Source organism: Rhinolophus ferrumequinum, chromosome 8 (genome assembly GCF_004115265.2).
Source record: "Rhinolophus ferrumequinum isolate MPI-CBG mRhiFer1 chromosome 8, mRhiFer1_v1.p, whole genome shotgun sequence".
In the NCBI taxonomy this organism is placed as follows: Eukaryota; Metazoa; Chordata; class Mammalia; order Chiroptera; family Rhinolophidae; genus Rhinolophus; species Rhinolophus ferrumequinum.
This window is the reverse complement of record NC_046291.1, coordinates 40,034,758-40,055,810: the sequence shown is the minus strand read 5'-3', so window position 1 is coordinate 40,055,810 and position 21,053 is coordinate 40,034,758. Positions and strand designations below refer to the sequence as shown.

The window sequence follows — 21,053 nt, the reverse complement described above, 5'->3', positions numbered from 1 at the left end:
ATGAGGTATCAAAGGACGAGAAATGAAAGGAACACTAAGTATCTGGAAAGGCCCAGTCTTGATGTCTTAGTTGTGTGGAAAGTGTGATTTTCCAATCTCAGATGAGCTTCTGTTTTCTCCTGTACCCAAAGGCAGGGGCTGAAATCACCCCATAAATGCACGACGGACTCCACGCACGCTGGGTTATCGCGTCCCGCGTGACGAGGGTTGTGGGGAGCGAGGAGGGCGGCGCAGAGTTAAGAAAAGACAGTAACCATGAATAGAGTGAAGCGGGGGCCAAGGGACGTGCAGCCTCAAGGACTGGATGCACCTAATTGGGCCATCGCATTAGCTTTTATTAGTTAGGTGAGGAAGTAAAGGAGATAAAGCTTGTCAATCTCAAGATCTGTGAATTCCATACACTATAATAGGAAACTGATTCAAGCCAATCACCCTTGCCTGCAGACAGCTGAACCATAACTCTCAGGATGTCTGTGCTTCCCCAAGGGACAAAACCTTTAAGCATATGAATAGATGGAGAGCACATCATTGAATCTCTTCCATTGCAGGTTGTGAGAAGGAATGTAGCCACAGAGGCAGAGGCTCTCCTTAGCCAGGGGAAGGTGGGGGCTGTGCCCACTTCTATGAACCCCGTGAGTTCTCCAGTGGGTCCCCACTCGACTTCACCTGTCTTTGGTTGCTTTCCATGTGGAAAGTCGTACCCGTCTTTGACTGTCCAGTCATCTTTGGGGCCAAACAGGGAGATATAAGGTGCAAGAACAAAGGTGAAGCAAAGTCCCTGAAAGGATCCCTCTCACAGACTCTCCTTTCTTTAGGGGCAGGTACAAGGAGACAGACGGGTAGGCTGCTGTGTGGCAACACTGAGGTGACTAAACAGAGAAGAATGGCAAGAGAGTGCCAACCTTGTACCAATATTTATATATTGATGGCAGATGCCATCAATATATTCAAAGTATTGAAATAATCATAGTATTGAAATAATCATATTCTTTTAGGCAGTTCAAAGTCACTGTCTTTCCTCTATTTTATTCCCTTCTATGCCATTCTTACCTTATATCCCCTCTTTACCAGTCAATTATTTGATGTACATATTTTTGTTTGTATTTGTTCTTTTAATATTCACATTGTTTTGTACCTAAGCATTGCTTAATTTGGGGATTATCTGGTTCACCTTCTTATTTGTCAAAATCAGCATTGTGTCTAAGATCTATTCATGTTGTTATGTGCACATTTAATCATTATTTTTAGTTGATCGTTCTACATAATACTCCATGACATGTATCTACCATATTTTGCCGATCTCCTCTACTAGTGGTAGACAATCAGATTGCCCCCAACTCCTTAATATCACAAACAATAATGAGATTTCTCACAGAAGTCCTTTGTGGATCTGTGAGAATTCAATGATCAAATACTCAGGAATGGAGCTCCTGAGTTTTAGAGTATAGGAACATTTAATTTGTTTAAGCACCATGGCTTGTTCTTCAAATGAACAGATTAACGAAATTAAAAGGATAACATTAAAGGGAGAGTTTATTCATTTACTCTTTAAATTTTGTAATTTACCTATGCATTATACCCATTCTGCAATTTAGTTCATTTATATTGCTTTTTACAACTTCAGCCATTATGTTTTCTTATGGAATATTTTCCATTTGGTTCACTTATTTATGTCTTCTTATTATTTTCTCAATTACAAATATTTCCTCCTTTGTCCTTAGGTAGATACTATCTTTATTTCCTTCTATTCTTAGAAAATTTTTTTTTTCCTATAGAAAGTTTAACCTAAGTAAAGAAAACTGCCCTATTCCTTACTGGAGTAAAATTTTCCTTCATTTTTGATATTGTAACAATCAGAGAGATTGCTTGATTTCAGTGGAATATTTGTCTGAAAATATGCATGATTTTATCAAATTGTTAATTAATTTATGTTTCAGTAGATTTCTTTTGTCTAACAGAAGAAATATATTTTTTTGTGCCAGAGAATGATCATGGTTATTATCATTACTGGCTTGTTTATAATGTTATCTTTGATTAAAAAAAAAAAAAGTGAATTGCCTTTATTTGTATAATTTGTTATAATCCTGTGCAGTTTGTGTAATAAAGTAAGATTATAGTTTTGTTAGTTGGATTACTGAACAACCTTAAGGAATTTCCTAATTCTGAAAGTATCTTCAAATTAATATTTGTTTTTATTGTTAAATATTTTCAACAAATTTTGGGAGCTAAGATATGTGTTTGTGTTACAATAAAATGTATATTGTTTTAGAAAGCTTAATTTGTTAATTAACTTTGTAATTCAACACATATTTACTGTAGATATGATCTGGGTGCTAGATATGCAAAAATAACATTTTTAAAACCTAAACACATTTAATTATCTAGGACATACTTTTGCAATTCATTTGATTGGTGAAATGAAATCATCCATTAATGCAAGAGAATAAAAGGGCTAGCTCCATTTGAGTAGATACACTGAAAGGAAAATTTGCAAATTAGTTCAGTGAAGTAAGTTGGGGTTAGTTGCCAGAAATCTCTCTGAATCTGATCAAATGCAGTATCAAAAAACACATCTAGATTTAGGTAATGAGATATCTTATGTGAAACAATTACTGCAATAAAGCGAAGGGGTCATTGCAATAGGGGGAATGTGCCCACCATCTCAAAGGTTAGGCAGAGAAGGGCTTTCATTTTATAAAGCGGAGTAAATAATGCTAGAAAGAATAGGATGTGGGAAGGTGGGAGGATTGAGGGCCGTGTAAGATTAGGTACTGTAGGTAGACCAAAAACCTTTTGGCTCTGAGGTCAGCCTATTCTTAGGAGAGATTATGAAGGGTTGAGTTTGCTAAACTGAGGGTGGGTCAAAGTTCAGGAACCCTGGGGAAGGAGAGAATTTCAGTTAAGTTTTGGTAACAGGTTTTTTGTCCAGATTAGTACAGTGGCACAAACAATTCAGCTAACCATTTATGAAGCAAAGAATGGGAATGTGGAGGGTCTTTGTCTGCCTTTGTCATGAGTAAACAAGGGGAGTGCCCTGAATCTTATCTAGGTCAAATGGGGAAGGGTGGTTCTTTGCTGTAAGCCATTTCCAGAACTCAAAAGGGAGGAGGAATTTCCTTAACCTTTGTTATTTTCCAGGATCACTGGGCTAGTGTAAAGTTCAACATTGTCAGGATGGAGATGAAGATAAGAGATTTTGGAGAAGAGTTTTGGCAACTACATGTGAAAGACATAGAAACGCACAGGAAGAAGACCAGAGAATTAAAAAATACAATTCCACTAAAGTTAAAAATAAGACATGCGTGATTCTAGTGGCAGAGCAGAACTCATTTTGAACTGTGACTAAGCAGTACTGTTGTGTGGGCAAGTGCAGTGATAATATCCAGCACTGCCTCTAACAGTAAGGAAAGTATGATTTCCCAGTGTAAATATTTGGAAGCTCTGTTTTTAAAGATTAGATTTCCTGTTAATCAATTCCCTCCCAATAAAACCACTGACATTGTGAGTTGCTCTGCATATCAAAGGAAAAGATATGAGAAGTTTCTTCTGAGGTCTGCATTAAAAGCTGGTGAAGAGAATAATATCTCTCTCTCTCTGACTTGCTTAAACTGTTCTTAGAACAAAATTTTATAAAATGAATAAAATGGTAAGTCTACGTGCATTTATACTTCGTGATTGTTAATTAAATATAAGGATAAAAAACTGGGCTTACTGTACAAACTACCAACCAATCTAAAAACAGCTGACATTAAAGAGAGAGATTTAAATGAGAAAATTCCTTTCATGTGAAATACCGTAATAAAAGCCAGAAAATTTGAAACTGAAATAAAAATTTTATATTGTTGTTTTGTCTGTAGATAATAACTGAATCTTCAAACAATATGTATTCTGTAAATTCTAGTCTTAAAGTCCATAAAGTCTTGAGTCTGAGACTCTAATAGCACTGAGTAGTCAGCTATTTTATTCTAGTCTTTCAAACAAATTCAGACAGCTTTACCAAAGGTAATGTTACCTCAGTAATTGGATCCCGTAAGCTATCACTCGTAGTTAGGATATGAATATCAAAGTTTTTGGTGAAATAGCCAAAACAACAGGTCTAAAAAGATGCAGTCTTATGTGTACTATCAAATTAAAAAAGAGAAATTATACTGTTATGATTAAGAAAATGTTGAGTAGGACTTGTGCAAAGAATTTCGAAATCTAAGGTTCAAAACGAAATTAAACCTAGTATAGTTTTAGGTTAACATGGGAAAGTCATGTTTATTCTATTGTAAATAATGTTTGCTTCACTATATGGAGTTTTAAGTGTCTTTAAAAATATTTCTCTTAGCATAATTTTTTTACTGTGTGATTATCTCATTTCAGAGAAAGGTAGCTGACCTCCCATTGAGGACACAAGATAATGAAGAAAACTCAGTGAGAGAAATAGTTAATTGAACATTGAATGGCATTTTAATGAAAAATCTCAGTATCTAATTATTGAAACAGGCTGCTAGAAACCTGCCAAAGTTTAGCTCAGAATCTTATAGACACATGGAAGTATATTGGGAACTCATCAAACCCATGCAAAAGGGATTGCTCAGATTGAGAATTCCAATACATCTCCTTCCCTGGAGTTGTACTCTTTTGATCTTAAGGGCACCAAAAGGACCCATTGATATCCTCTGTATTCTGGAGGTGCTGAGTGGTGCTGCCACCTCCATCCAGGCTGATACACCAGAACAACGGGTACTCTACAGTACCCAAAATCTACATAGAATGTTGTGATATTCCAACTTTGCCATAATTACTGCCCAGATACTTACTATGCAATACTTAGAGTGTTTACAGCTGTGGAAATGACTTTAGAATATGCCTCATCATTACAGGAGAAATGTTGCTGTCAGAATAAAGTGGTTCAAATTTCGTAGCTTTCATTGTCACAAAGGATAGGTTATATATGCCCATTTTTCTTTTTGATTCATTCTGACCGTTATTTTGACTTCACTCTTGGCATTGGTGGAAATTCAGACCATTCTGATTTTGTTTCACAGACCTAGTATTTCTGGATCTTGTGTATTAAGGATTTCTCTCATATAAGCCATTCTGAAGAATTGGCCATATTATCAGGTGCCTGAAGTGCTCCCTTTAGACCTTTGCCCACTGCCAGCCAGAATATCTTAGATGAGACCTGAGTGAGCGCCATGGGTGGCTCTGCTGTCAGCCAGTACACCAGGAGCCCCTTGCGCACAGTAAACACGTCACAGATGAGGACGTTCTGCCCTTCTGCATGAAACCTTCTTTCCTCTTCTCACCTTTAGCCTTTAGCCATCTGAAAAATGATGATTCACATCTATTCTGAAGCTGTTCCCTTGAACAAAACAGTCATTCTGTGCTTCATCCACTCATTTTCAATGGTATCTACCTCTTTCGTAGGGCTTGTCCTGATCCACAGATTCCCAACCCACTCCCCCTACCTCTTAGAGATAGCAAATTCTTTGAAAGCAATGACCGTGTCATACTTATTTTTACTTTTTCACTCCTGTAACGCTTGTCATATAATGTGGTCTCAAAATATATCTATTGAAAGAGAAAAGGATTTTTCATGAATGTTATGAGATGTTGGTCAATACTGTAAAAAAAGGAAAATAATGATAAGCATTCATATCCCAAGTCAGGGAATTTCAGAAAACACTCGTGTTGCTATTTCTTAGAAAATTATAAATGTATATTCTTTATACATTTAGAATTATGAATGTATATTCTTTAGTCAAGTACATATCACATGGCTTCCCCTCCTCGTAATGTGATATTTCTCAGTTTTTTTATCGGTTAGTTTTCTTGGCTATGCTTAGATAGTATTGATCTGTAAAAGCAAAGACCTTTACAAATTACAGTAATAAAATATAATGAAGAAGAATATTATAAGATGTCTCACAATTGGGAGATTTAAGCAGGGAACCTTTACAGTAAACACTAACTAGATCAAGAAGAGTTTAAAAAATGAACTAAGTAGAATTTTGGAAGCTTGGTTAACGATTGCAAGCAAAGAAGTTCCAATAGTTAGCCACTACTTTAGAGTATTTAGCAACCTGAAAGAGTTAATGCAGGATCTAAACTTGTCTGACATTCTCTCATTATTACCTTCCTGAATTACATATTCAGAAAAGCACACAAAAGATTTGAGTAAAAAATACATCTTGCGTGCATTTATGGGAGAAGCATATATATATTTAACTTCACCTAATTTGTCTTCCTAGAACTAAACCTAATGATTAGACTTCATTACTTTAACATCATCTCTGATCTCTTGCTGAGCAACAAGACTTTAAAATGATTTATGACTTATATTAATGTGAACTATGTTTTAATCAATTTTCAGGTTAAAAAAAAATAACCTTGAAAGAATTCCAGGAAAATTTGATTTTAAATGCATTCATAAGGATAAAAATGAAATTCAGAACCAGCTGTTTTATAGGTTTGAATATTCATACCCTATATAGTTTCTTCAATCATAAAATATGATTTAATTATTTTTAAGTAAGAGCCTAGGCAGCAGGTTGCAAAGCAGGAAATTGACATTAATAAAAAGTCACTCTGATCTTCTGAGCTTGTCTATAAATGAGTGGATTTACTTTGGTAAATCAGTTTTCCAACCTGGATATGCTAGATTTATTTAAAGAAAGGATTGTTGACTATAAACTTTTATTTTTTTAATTAGGCTTACAAAAAGTTAAATTTATAGAATAATTAATACCAGTTGGGCTCACAGTGTTTTGTCATGTGGTTACTGGTGTTTAAATCAAATTTGGGATTAAAATAATTCATCTAAAGACCTCTACCTTTAATGTTTACGTTTTAAATTTTTTTATTTAGAGATTTAAAACTCCTTCCAACTGGCTTTAAACTTGGGGTGGTCATGTTTTAATAAATTATAAATAAATTATGAATTATAATTTTTTTCTTCATCACATTTAAATATTCCATTTATATTTTTTAATATAACCAGATTTACTGGCTATAGATATCAAATGAATTTGCAGGGTTGTCTAATGATATTTAAAACATGTTATAAATATTTAATATAGGATCTTACCTCTGGATCCTTAAGAAAGATAAAAGCAAAAAAATACATAGTGGTGTTTTGTAAAGAAAGTCAAAAAATTACTCTTGCTTTCTTTCCCCCACATATAATGAGATTACCCGTTTCTTCTTGATGAAGCTTTGGTCCTTTCCATATTTTATAGATGTTGCTCCTCTGTCTTCTAGTTTGCAATGTTTCAGATGTGAAAACTGCTGCCATCCTAATCTTGTTCTGCACATACTGTTGCCTTTTTCTGGCTGCTTTAAAGATCTCATTGTTCCTGATTTGAGCAATTTGATTTTGATGTGTTATGGGGTAGTTTTCTTCTTGTTTTTTGTATTTGTGAGTTGTTAAGCTTCTTGAATCCCTGAGTTCATATTTTTGGAAAATTCTCAGCCTGTATTTCTTCAAATATTTTTCTGTCCCTCTCCTCTCTCTCTTCTGCTTCAAGGACTATTTGACCACTTGAAGTTTTTCCACAGTTCAGTGACCCACCATTCCTTCTTTCTTTCCCTCCCTCCCTCCCTCCCTTCTTTTCTTTTGTACATTAGACTCTTTTTCTGTTATATTTTAGATCATTTCTATGTCAATTTCACTACTTTTTTTTCTTCTGCCATGTTTTATCTAACACTAGTCCCATCTAGTTTTTTTTTCTTTTTTTTTTTCCTTTTAATCTCATACATTGTGGTTTTATTTCTAGAAGTTTGATTTGGGTGATTTTTTGCTTCGTTTTGTTTTGTGTTATCTTCTCTGTTTCTAATCAACTGCTTAATCTCTCCCCTAGCTTCCTCAGCATATGGGATATGTCTGAGAGTCCTTACCTAATACACTATCATCTATCATTTCTGAATCAGTTTTAATTGATTTTTCTTTCCATTGTAGGTTGTACTTTTCTGCTTCTTTGCATACCTTTTTTTTTTTAAGTGAATACTACACTATGAATTTTACCATGTTGGATATTGAATGTTTTTATATTACTTAAGATGTTTTTGAACATAGTTTGGGATATAGTGAAGTTACTGGAAATTATTTGGGGGGGTCTTTTTTTTTTTAAAGATTTATTGAAGCCAAAGCATCATTTATTCTAGGTTCAATTTATTTCCATTTATAAGGTACAATACTTCTTAGTAATCTAATTGATATCCTGTGAATTATGAAATTTCTTGTGTGAGCTATAGGCACTGTTCTCTATAAACTTTGTTGGTGGCTCTTTCCCCATTCTTGGTCTCCTTGTTGCAGAAAAGCAGCGAGGACCGAGAGACTCAAGCGGCATGCAGAGATCAGGGAGAACAGAGCTTTCTTACACCGGTGGGCTCAGCGGGCTTGTTCCCAAAGACTGAGCACTAACTGGGGCCGGGCGCTTTGTTTTATAGGGTTAGGCCTCGGGGTTGGGGGGGAAATCTGGCCTGGGTGCCAGGGAGGTCTGTCCCTAGCAGCTGTGATCGCTCAACATTGTTTTGACAGGGAGGCCTCTAACTATGGTGCCCACCGGAGACAGCTCCGATAGTGAGGTATCGGAGGAGGAGGGGGATGGAGCGCCTAGCGGGGCCCATTGGAGACAGCTCCAATTAGTATTGGAAGAGGGGGGGAATGAAGCTCCTACTCTTGCCCGCAGGAAAAAACCATCCCAACATCCTTAGTAGAATTTTTCTCCTTAAATTTGCAGATAAATATAATTAATAGATGTGTAGTAGCAAAAAGATAAGAAGATTAAGGAAATCTAGAGAAATTGCATTTAAAATATTTTTCTTATCTGTTGTGTCATTTATAATATTGACTACTTATATTTATTCTTACCCCGTCAGTGTCCTTTGGAAGATTTCAGAATATTGTTTGTAAATATTTTTTTAAAAAATTTGAAAGAATTTGTGATTAAAATGCATTTACATAAAAGAGATTGGTCAACATTCCTTCATTTATGCTTTAATATTTTGTTATTTTTATAGGATATAAAGTGTGATTGAATTGAACATTTATTTGGTTGATCCTCATCATGAACCGAGCTTTTAGCAGAAAGAAAGGTAAGTGTGCCCATTTAATGAACCTGGGGTGGTCAGTTGAATACTACTATGAAAATCAAGCAGAGATGTTAAGAAACCAGTTTCTCCTGTCATCAAACCATATGGTTCAGGAATGAAGTTAGACTAGAGAACACATATCTGCAAACATTGCCAATTAACCTGTTTTGGTTATTGCCCTACTGAAAGAGTGGAGTTATTTAATATACTTAATTCAAAATACATTTGTGACACAGTGTTCTCTGACAATTTTATTCTGTGGTGTGAAATTGAAAAAAAAAAAAAAAGATTTGAAACCACTCCTAACTTCACCTCACATAGCCATACAATACTAAATTCCCTAGGCTTATGTAAGTTTGCCTTGATTTAAATTAACTCATGTATGCACTCCAGTTTTTACTAAATAACATGTGAGTCTTGATGATAGGTGAATTGATAGCCATGAGGCAAAAATATTCCTTACAATTTTAAGGTGGGAATTTAAAATAAACATAAATGTAATGTAATTAGCAATACAAGTATGAAAGAAACAGTTTTCGTGTTTTATTTTGTTTTTTAAGGGTCAGTAAAACATGGCATTTGACAAAATATTTCCACTCAGAATATGACCCACTCATAGGTAAGAGAAAAATGTGATAGTTTTATCTAGTTCAGTGAAGGTAAAGTAGTGTATCTTTTCATTGTCTAGTGGTGAGCACAAAGCTGTCTCCTGTTTAACCTGCTGTCTGAATTGGGAGAGAAAACTTAGCCAGTGCTGTTCAAGTTCTTAGGTGTTTAAAAACTGGAGAAAGTAATGAATGTGATAGGATTACAGATATGTGGAGGGAAGATGACCAGTTAGGTCATATTACACACTATAAACTTAATAAGATACTGCTAATTGCCAAACCTGGGTCCAGGAAATCTAGCACTTATCATTATTTATAATATTGTTATTATTTGGAAGATGCACTTTAAGTGTTATGTGGGTAAAAAATGACTGAAGAATAAAGTCAACCTTGTCATTAGCAAAAGTTCCGGTTCATTTTCTAATGTATGAATAACTAGCAGCCCAGAACCAGGGAATAGAATGTAGCTTTCTATTCCATGCAGTCAGGCACAGTGTGTTCTCTTTTTAAAGGACTAATTGACACATTGTAATGCGCTCAGATGAGAAAGGCTGGGATGACTTCAGAACTTTCAACCATGCCACAGGGAAGCATGGCTAAGAACCCTTGGTATGGTAATAAGAGTTCTTTCAGTGTTTGAAGGGCCGTCATTTGGTCATGGTACTAAGTTTAATAGAGTACAAATAGATGTAAATTATAAGGTCATTGATTTAATGTAAGAAAAATCATTCCAACAAAGTCATGCAAAAATACGATGGAATTACTCAAAGTACTATGACTTTTTTGGTTATTGAAGTGAGACGTGTTCATTTGGATGTGGTACAGAGGCTTAATATATTCAGTAGGGATTTAAGTAATGTGAACTTTCAACTCTGAGAAGCTAGGAATTTGTTATTTTACTTACTTTTCTGAATGAGGGGAAGCAAAGTGATATTTATTGTGGTCTGTAGTTTGCTTCTGATTTAAAATATATCCCAAAAGTAAAATAATGTTCCCTTTTTATTCTCTTTACTAGTAAAAAAAAATCTAGAAATAATTATATTATATATGAAATATTTCTAATAAAGTAATAAAAATCTTACATCTCAACTCATCACTTTAATCACACTATCTTATTTTTAAAAATTCTTCTTGACCTTGTCTTTTTTATTTGCTTATAATTCTTTTTCCAATGGTTTTAAAGTTGAAACTCCACATTTCTAATTTACTTTTTATTTGAAGGGAATTTGGAGAGCTTTTTCATTGAGAAACCCCAAGAGTTGGATAGTTATATGAATAACTAGCAATTGTATGTTTGTCTCATTTGAAAACAGTGGGAATACAACCATGAGGAAAATTAGAGTGATTTAGAGAATCAAGAAGCAGAAGTACTTGTTATTTCCTGCTTTGCTTTACTCTCTTTAAATTTCCTTTGACTTCTCTTATTTTTCAGGTCTAATAATTAAATACCTATCAGGGAATTATTAATCAATTATTTTACCCTAACTCCAATTTAGTACTTGATGTTGGAAATTCGACCTTAAGTTCACCAATCACTTCCGACTCTCTCATTTAGTGAGGTTGTTAAAGGAAAATTGTTAGAGCCTCTGCTTCTAGTTTCAACCAATAGCACTATTTGATTGAAATTTAATTTGAGTTGGAAAACTTAAATTATATGAGAGAATTCATATATGCTGAAAATCAGGAGTTTATATTATAGCACTAGAGAAATATAATTCAATCAATCTGTCAATAACTAGCATCAACATACACTCTATACTCTAAACACAGTCTATCAGTAAAAACTTATCTCTTATTTCATAGATACTCAATTTACTTAATTATGTGTCACCTTACTAAATCATCCTGAGCCTTAGAAGCCATAGGAAAAGAGATTGTTATCTTAAACCTAAACATAGTTGTTTTTCTCTTTTAATTAAATCCCCCAATTAGTAATTTGTCTGCTATTCTTTCATTAAATTAGCCAGCCAGGTACTTCACCGATTTCTTTGCAAATGCTCTCATGGTATTAGAGCTGCTCATAGATTCTGAAAAACACTGAATGTATTAGCATTGCATCATTTTTTACAATCTTGAATAGTTCTGTAAAAACTACACTAACTTTGTAAATATTAATTAAATTTTAATGAATGTATTTATTTTATAACTCCTTTCCCTGTTAGCTTTTTTTCTCTTTGAATTTTAAAATCCTAAATTCTATTTATTACACAAAAATGAATATTTTAGTAAAAATACATGAACATAGCATGTTAATAAAAGTGATTATATAAGTGCACTAATTATGCTATATTTTTCTTAACTTATCAGTTGACATACTGATGAGTAAATACAATCATAGTGTATAGCACTTAGAATTCAATATTTAAATATTATTTTCATTTTTTATGACCCATTCATATACATCCATTCATCTAACAACATTTAGTTTTCAATTTGATATACTCAAAATATTAAACGCTGATGATATAAGAATAACGAAATTACTGCATCTTTCTTGGTAAGATCTTAATCAACATGCATTTTGAATATCTAAATTTATTGACCCAGCAGTGAGAGCGGTTTGACAATTGTTAAATATTTCCCAATGTTGGCCTTTCCTTTTATGTAAGTATTCACTATTGAGTTAGTGATTGTAGTTTAATTTCAATGAAGGGAACACACACTACAATGTCTAGATTCTCATTTCCGTACCAGTTACATGGATATAACTGCTTCTGTGGGCACATACAGTGACCAGGGACCATCATCTGTACTAGCTCTTCAAGTAAAGCCAACCACATCTGTAGGAGTTAATATAAAGAGTTTTATTCTGTTCTCTTTTGCCAAACTATAAATTAGGATAAAAGTAAGGACTCATTTTGGAAAACCTTCAGGTTTTATAAGTGTATTACTTACACTAGAGGTATGTAATGAAAAACCTCTACATTATCAGCACTTGATGTGTGGCTATAAATTTTTGTCAGTGTAGCAACTGCAACTTGTCCGCTAGTAATTTCATATTGTAATAGTTTGTCACCAGTAACAGCTAGATATAACTACCTTCTTTCTAGGTCACTGCAATATGACTATAACAGTGGTAATATCATCAGTTCTCAAAAAATAGAGGCTTACAGGAGAAAGCAGTTATCTCTGCCTCAGGATTGGAATGAACCATCATATTCATGCTTCACTCAGACTTTATGTCCTCCCGAGCAGTGTTGTATGTCTTGGAAAAGGAGACATGAGAAAAATTGAGTTTACAAGTGAAGAAAAAGAAAAAGAAAGAAAAGAAAAAGAAAGAAAGAGGAAGGAAGGAAGGAAGGAAGAAAGGAAGGAAGGAAGGAAGGATATTGGATTTTTTTTAGGGTTCATAAAAGCAGATCTTTTGCATTTTTATTATTTTATTGTATAGTATTGTGATTTCTTTTCTTTAATATATGAGGACAAGATATATACCGAATTTAAGTACAAATTATTCTTGAATTAATCATGTCACTATCCAGTAGCAATCATAAAAGAAAACTATAATTAAAATGAAAATCCATACAAGAAATAAAAGTTTTACACATTAATGTCAATGTCAGTATGTCAATATTGCCTTTTGAAGCCAAGAATATGTTGTTTTTCAAAATCTTTCACCCAAGTACAGCTATCACATATCCACTTCAGTAGTTAGAAATAGCCCTGAAATGTGACCTGAACATGAGATTTCATTAATCCCATATGTTCTGTCTTCAAAATTCTTGCGAACATTGCATTGTATACCAAAAACATGTTAAATATAAATGTAGTGCACTATCCCTCAAATAGTGTAAAATAATTAACATGCCAGAACTAGATGCCACTTTTTCTGTTTTCATATTTCCGCAGTTTGAGAACATATTAATATTCTCAAACTAGCTTCTCTTAACTCAATTTTCAAGTGTTCTGAATTGAATGTTGAAAATATTTTGTTAATATTCCAATATTTCTTTTCAATATGTACTTATATAATATTTTTATGGTAAAATATGTCTTTGACTTTATCCTGTTTATAATATTGATTCTAAATTTGTTTAATTCCCAGGAATAAAATACTCATAAATTGCACAGAAAGAGATAACATATTTGAAGGTTAAAACGTTTTACTACCAAAAAAACGGAATTAAAAAAAACCCAAATTTGATTTGTTTAACATTAATATTTTTTTTTGTTTTTTTCTCACTTATGAATTCTATAAAATGTTTGGGAAGATATGTGGAATTATAAAGTTCAAAAATTGAATGAAAAGTATATTTTCTATTTTTATCAATAATATACAACACAAATTAGTTTCAATATCTTTTATCCTTTTGGTTACTTTTATTTCTAATATTCTATTACACTAATCTAAGAAACATTTCAAATTAAGATTATTTATATGAAAAACTCCTGAGAGTAGACCTTCAGTTAATGTTTCTCTAAATTTAGACCAAAAAATTATCCTAATATTATATTGATTTCTACAAGAACTTAGTAGTAGATGGACTTATTTCAGTTTTATGGTTGCTAGTTTAATTATTTTGGTACACAGTAAAAGGCCATTTATTGTGGACTTCAAAAACAATAAATATACAATATAAAGAAACAAAGAAAACTATGAAGTTCCAGGGGGAAAGAAAAGCATTATCCCATTCCCACAAAACAGCCAGTGTAAATATCTACTTTCTTTCTTTCTTTCTTTCTTTCTTTCTTTCTTTCTTTCTTTCTTTCTTTCTTTCTTTCTTTTTCTTTTTCTTTCTTTTTCGTTTTTTCTTTCGTTCTTTCTTTCTTTCTTTTTCTCGTTCTTCTTTCTCTTTTCTTCTTTCTCTCTTTCTTTCTCTTTCTCTTCTTTCTCTCTTTCTCTCTTTCTCTCTTTTTTCTCTCTTTCTCTCTTTTCTCTCTTCTCTCTCTCTCTCTCTCTCTCTCTCTCCTCTCTCTCTCTCTCTCTCTCTCTCTCTCTCTCTCTCTCCCTCCCTCCCTCCCTCCCTCCCTTCCTTCTTTCTTTCTTTCTTTTCTTTCTCTCCTTATAATACTGGTTTGGTAGTGATGAACTCCTTTTACTTTTTCTAGTCTGGGAAGCTCTTTATCTGTCCTTCGATTCTAAATGATAGCTCTGTTGGTTAGACCAATGTAGGTCCATGTTTTTTTAATCACTTTTAATGTTTCATGCCAATCCCTCTGGCCTGCAGAGTTTCTGATGAGACATCAGCTGATAGTCTTATGGGAGCTCCTTTGCTTTTCTATTGCTGTTATAGGATTCTTTCTTTGTCTTTAACCTTTGGCATTTTACTTATGATGTGTCTTGGTGTGGACCTTTTTGGGTTCATCTTGTTTGGGACTCTCTGTACTTTCTTATGTCTATTTCCTTATGTCTATTTCTTTTTCCAGGTTAATGAACGTTTCCATCGTTATTTCATCAAATAGGTTTTCATTTCCTTGCTATCTCTCTCTTCTCCTTCTAGTACCTCTATGATGTGAATGTTGGTATGCTTGATGTTGTCCCAGAGGCCCCTTAAACTTTCCTCATTTTTTGTATTTGTTTGTTCATTTTGCTGCTCTCAGTGGTGTTTTCTTCTACCTTATCTTCCAAATCGCTGATTCATCCTCTACTTCATCTAATCTGTTGATTCCCTGTAATGTATTCTTCACTTTTGTTATTGTATTCTTTATTTCTGAGTGGTTCTTTTTTATGTTTTCTATCTCCATTTTATGTTTTCTATCTCTTTGTTGAAGTTCTCATTGAAATCATTGAGCATCCTTATAATCACTGTTTTGAACTCTGTATCTGGTAGATTGCTTGTCTTCATTTTGTTTAACTCTTTTTCCGAAGTTTTGGCTGTTCTTTCATTTGGGACATGTTTCTTTGTCTCCTCATTTTGGCTGTTTTTCTGTGCAGGTCTTAGTAGAGTGGTTTTATGTAATAGGTCTCCTGTGGGGCCCAGTCTCCCTCGTCACCTGACCTGTGTCCTCAAGGTGTGTCCTTTGCATGGTTTGTGTATGCCCTTCTGTTGTAGTGGAGCCTTGATTGCTGTTGGGAAGTCAATGGGAGGGATTGATCCTCAGGCTGATTGGTTGTGAGCACTACTTATAACTATAGTGGAGAAACTGTCACACAGGGGCCGACCCTATGGAGCAGGATTCCCTTTATCAAAACTCTGGTGCCTGCCTCGTCTGCCTTATGGGTGTGTTGTTTGTGGAGGTGATTGGGTGGTATCTGGTGTGGTCTGAAGCTGGCTACCCAGTGTTTTTGTTCTGGGGCCTCTTGAGAGGAGCTCTGTTGCAGGCCAAGTTCACCTGCTTCCTCTGCCCTGCTTGGGGCCATTTGGTATGTGCTGAAAAGTGATTCTCAGGAGGTTGCCACTTGTGCTGAGCTTAGAGGCACCTGGGAGAGGCTAAGCTATGAACTGAGGCCAGCTTCTGCTAATGCTGTACTTGGTGGTGCTTAGCAAGAGGTATGAGACACATTGAGTCCAGATACTTCTTATTTGGGGTTTGTAAACCTTTGAGAGATTATAGGAAAGTCTGCAGTATGAACTAAGATTAGCCATTTATATGGAGAAGCCACTGGAAGCAGCTTGGGTGGGCCCTCAAGTTGGGTGGGGCATTGTCTCAGGGAATCACCAGGGTGGGGAGAATGGTGTAAGCTAGGTTGATGGAGACTCAGATATGGTGCTTGCCTGTGTGTGCAGGCTGACTGAGGAGAGGTCTCAACAAAAGAACAATGTCTTCTGCCAGTACTACTGTCTAGTAGAAAGTTCTGCTCTAGCCCAGGCTCTGAAGCCAGACAATTCTATTCCTCCCTGCTTGTCCCTGGCAACTTTTGAGCTGCTGCCCCAGCACCGGAGTTCAAAGTGAGTGAGTCCATTATGGAGTAAGTCTATGTGTGGATCCTTTAAAAGGAATTCCTGGGACTCCAGCAGCCCTCCTTCTCACTCAGCCACAATCTCCATTGGTTTGCACAGCCAAAAGTTATGGGGACTTCTTATCCCAGCACTGGAACCCTGGGCTGGGGGTCTGGTGTGGTGCTGGGACCCCTCCTCAGGGGGGCCTTTGCAGCTGAGATACCCCTCCCTATTTTTAACTGCCACACATGGGTATGAAACCAGCCTATTTCACGTCTTTGCCACTCTTACCAGTCTCTACATGGCTTCTTCTTTATATCGTTAGTTATAGGATTTCTGTTCAGCTAGACTTCAGACTATTCTCAATGATGGTTGTTGTGTAGTTTAGTTATAATTTTGATGTGATTGTGTGAGGAGGCAAGCACAAGTTTATTTATTCCACCATCTTGACTCGAATCCTCTTAGGTTAATATTAAAATTTCCCTTTAGTAATTAATTCTTTGCTAAAAATAATAACAACTAGTGAAGAGAAGATTACTGTTTATTGATTAGGGAATTAAGAAAAATAAACTGTAATTCATGAGAGTATAAGTTCAAAAAGATACTGCATGATTCATCACATAATTGATATAATTAGTCATAGACTAACTAATGTTGCTATTTCTATATATTGCTTACAAAGTCAGTAACATTTGTATTATTTGAAAACATTTAAAAGAAAAGCTGAGACATTTATACCAAGGAAAGAATTATATAATCAATTTCCAGCTACATTGTTCTTATATCTGATTAGTTATTCTTTATTGATTTAGCAAAAAAATCTTGAAATTAGAAATGCTCTCACCCATATTAGATTCCTTACATATGCTATTGCATGAATATGACACCTTTAGAACCTGTAATTTAACACTGTGTATTCTTCATTACAGACAAAACATGGATGCATACGCCAGAAGCTTTATCAAAACACTACATTCCCTATAATGCAAAGGTAAAATAGTTCATATGATAGTATTGAATTTTATTTTGTGATAATATTATTATTAATTCACGGTTGATCTTAGAAAGTTTTTTTATGCATTGGCATTTCTTTATGCATTGGCATCAGTGGTAGATGATGCCTGAAAAAAAATTGCATAAATAATTTTGTAATGTACAGTATGGGAAGTTATTTTTCTCTCCAAATAAGTGATTTGTTTTTTTAAAAAAATGCTTTATAATTTATGTTTAAGTCATGCTTATATTTCTTCAAATGATTTTGTCCATTGTTAAAATTATTTGCAGTATCATAGCCTGTAGAAATAAAATAACCAACAAATTAGTGTTCTTTAAAAACATTTTAATGTTACATTACAGAGACAAATATAAAAACTAACCTCAATATGAGAGAAGTGAGCTGAAATTTTAATGGGACAAATAAAACTTAAAAAGGGACAAACAAAACTTAAACTATTAATAAAACAAAAAAAATGCTGCTTTTTTTGGTGAAGCTTTTGTTCAGGTTGCTGCACTTTAATAAAGAAATAGAAACAGTCTATATTCCATGAGACTTTGTTGTTACAAAACTGGGCAAATGTATGAGTGCAATTTACAAAATAGTCTTTAAAGAAAGATGTTATTTTTTGGTTAGTGAGCACTAAATCGGAAATAGATTTCAGGGAAATCTGAGTCTAAATTTGGAAGAGGCAGAAGTGAATTAAAGAGTTGGGTTTGGGAATGTTACAGTGAGTCGGACTTAAGCATCTGACGTTTAGAGACAGCAGGGGGGAAAATAGAAAATGATAAAATTATTTTTGTAAGAGAATTTAAGTGTTTATGGGTTATAAACCTATATGTTGGGGTATAATGAGATTAAGTATGCAGAATTATTTCAAGAAAAGTTTTTAAAAAATTGCACTGTATATAAAGTAATTGGTCTTTAATAGGGAGCCTCTAGACACTGCTTTTCTGAGTCTGAATGAACAAGAAGCATTTAAAAGGCCACATAGAAGTTCTCCAGAGCTGTACTCAAAAGTGAGCTTCTGGAGTGCAGCAACTATATGTTTTCTTGCTAATTTGGCTGCAAAGAAAATGTTCTAAAATATTATCTTTGTAAAACTAATGTATTTGAAATCAGTACAATGATTATGGATTTCTCTGTGAAGTTAACATGAGGATTTGATTGCCATGATTTAGCATGAAATGTTAACTAAATGAGAAAAACTTAGTTAATGTTATCTATCTCTTTTGCAGATATTCCTCATTAGCTATTGAGAAACGATATGAAAACTATATAGAAAAATTCTAATCTAGAAAACCACTGTTATTTTAAAGTGCGTGCTCAGTTTTTGATAATACTATTGATCGTAGTAGAATTCTATCCTTCAAATGAAAACATCACAAATTATTTTTATACAGAGTTGAAATGTTTCACTTTCAAAAAGTGGTTTATATAGGATTGAAAGATTGTCATTAGAACTACATTAACTTTAACTCTGGGTTAATGTGACAATGGAGATCTGTTCGTCTACATGAAAAAGCCACTTGTGCTAATTCAAAGCTGCATAGCAACTCTAAGTCATCCCACACAAAGTGGAGGGCACAGAAACATCTTCCCAGACTGGGGTCATGGAAAAGAAGGTTAATTTTGTCTATTCTAATATGGCCTCCTGAGTGATAATGTAGGTAATGTGTACCAAGTAGTGTTAAAACTATTTGAAGAACTTTTTCTTCCTTTATTCCCTCCTTTGTGGTACCTTTTTAATTGATAATTTAGTACTTATTTTTGAAATGTTCCCCTCTCTTATTAGAGTACATGGCACTTCAAAACCAAATCCATGTCCACAAGAAGTACCTTAGCACAACAGAAAAAAATACAGACCATAGAACTAGATTTGCCTCAGTTTAGATCCTGAGTTCAACACTGATTAGCTATGAGTCTTTGGGCAAATTACTTAACCTTTCTGTGTATATGGCCATCCATCTGCAAATAGAGATAATAGTAATTAGAGTTGTTATAGACATAGGTATTAGATAAGTATTAGAAGAGTATCTGGAATAAAATAACTATTCAATAAATGTTAGCAATCATTAATTTATCTTTTTTTTAATTGTTCACAGAATTTACCAAAGTGAACTATATATATATATATATCTATGTATATGTATATGTATATGTATATGTATATGTATATGTATATATATATATATGTATATGTATATGTATTTGGTGATTTGGTGAATTCATGCTTAATAACCTTTCCAAGGTGATTATAAAATAGTTACACTTCACTTAGCCCCAATGTATGATACATACCAGGCATTATACAGCTGTTTTTATATGGCCTCATTTACTATTTGCCATGACCCAGTATGGAGATTATTAATCTTTGCATAAGAGAAAACTTTACATTTTGCATAAGAGAAAACTAAAGCTAAAAGATTAAGTAATTTGTACATTCCCACAAAGCTAGTAAGAGAGAACCAGTCTAAAAACAAAAACAAAAAAACGAGGTTTATCTGAGTTCTAAGCTTCTTTTTGTGTATGTAATAACACTTGATTATTCATTCATTCATTCATTCATCCATCCATTCATTCATTAAATGGCTGTTATGTATAAGGTGCTATTGCTGAAACTTTATGAATGTTGGTGAAGCTTCAGAGCTTTATAACACATGGCTTATATTCTCCTGGATCTTATTGTCATAGTATAATATAATAGAAAAATAACTAACATAAAAAGAAGATCATGTTCTATGCCATTCAAATGACACTTAACAGAAAGCTACAGAGATTCAGGGAATGGCATCTCTAGTTTACGAAAGTGGGGGTGAAGTAGAATTTCCAAGGGTCAAAACAAGGGTGGAGTGACCATGTCAAGCCCAGACATGTGGAGGAACATGAATGCAGAGTCAATAAGGTCTAAGGCACAAACCTTCCCTATTGTCATAAGGCATATGACAAGAGTTGGCCTGGGGCATAATTTACTAATGATGGTAAAGTGCTTTATCAACCAAGGTTCCATTGGAGAAATAGTAATAGAACGACTAGGATGTACACACACACACACACACACACACACACACACGCTTACACATTCCCACACACACATTTATTTTAAGGAATATGTTATATAGTCATGGGGGGCTGGCCAGGCAAGTCTGAAATCCATAGGACAGGTTGCATATTCTTGGGTAGGACGTGACCAACAGGTAGAATTCTTTCCTCTTCAATTCTGTCTGAGTTCTGTTCTTAAAGTCTTTAAATTGACTATATCAAGCCCACCCAGATTATCCAGCATAATCTCCTTTACATAAAGTCAACTGATTATGGATGTTAATCAAGTCTGCAAAATAACTTCAGACAACACTTAGGTTAGTACTTGATTGGATAATCGGATAGTATAACCTGGCCAAGTTGATCACATAACACTGACCATCACAAATACTAATGCTGCACAAGACTAAAAATTAAAAAAAAGATAAATTGGGAAGGCTTTGAATAACAGGAGGAGCAGTTTGAGTTGTGAATTAATCAAATTGGAAATTAGGAAGATAAATTTGT

General features: G+C 34.2%; 1 protein-coding gene across 15 annotated transcripts in view; it reads left to right on the top strand.

The window, feature by feature from the left end:
* Positions 1–21,053, top strand: part of GULP1 (GULP PTB domain containing engulfment adaptor 1) — a 225,615-nt gene that overhangs the window by 121,113 nt on the left and 83,449 nt on the right. For 14 of the 15 annotated variants that reach the window (XM_033111317.1, XM_033111312.1, XM_033111306.1 and 11 more), the window contains 2 exons: positions 9,010–9,084; positions 17,440–17,501. In XM_033111317.1, coding sequence (XP_032967208.1) covers positions 9,057–9,084; positions 17,440–17,501 — 90 coding nt within the window. In that variant the 5' untranslated portion in view covers positions 9,010–9,056. Of the gene's footprint in view, positions 1–9,009; positions 9,085–17,439; positions 17,502–21,053 lie in introns of those variants that run through there. The other variant, XM_033111310.1, reaches the window with a different exon arrangement.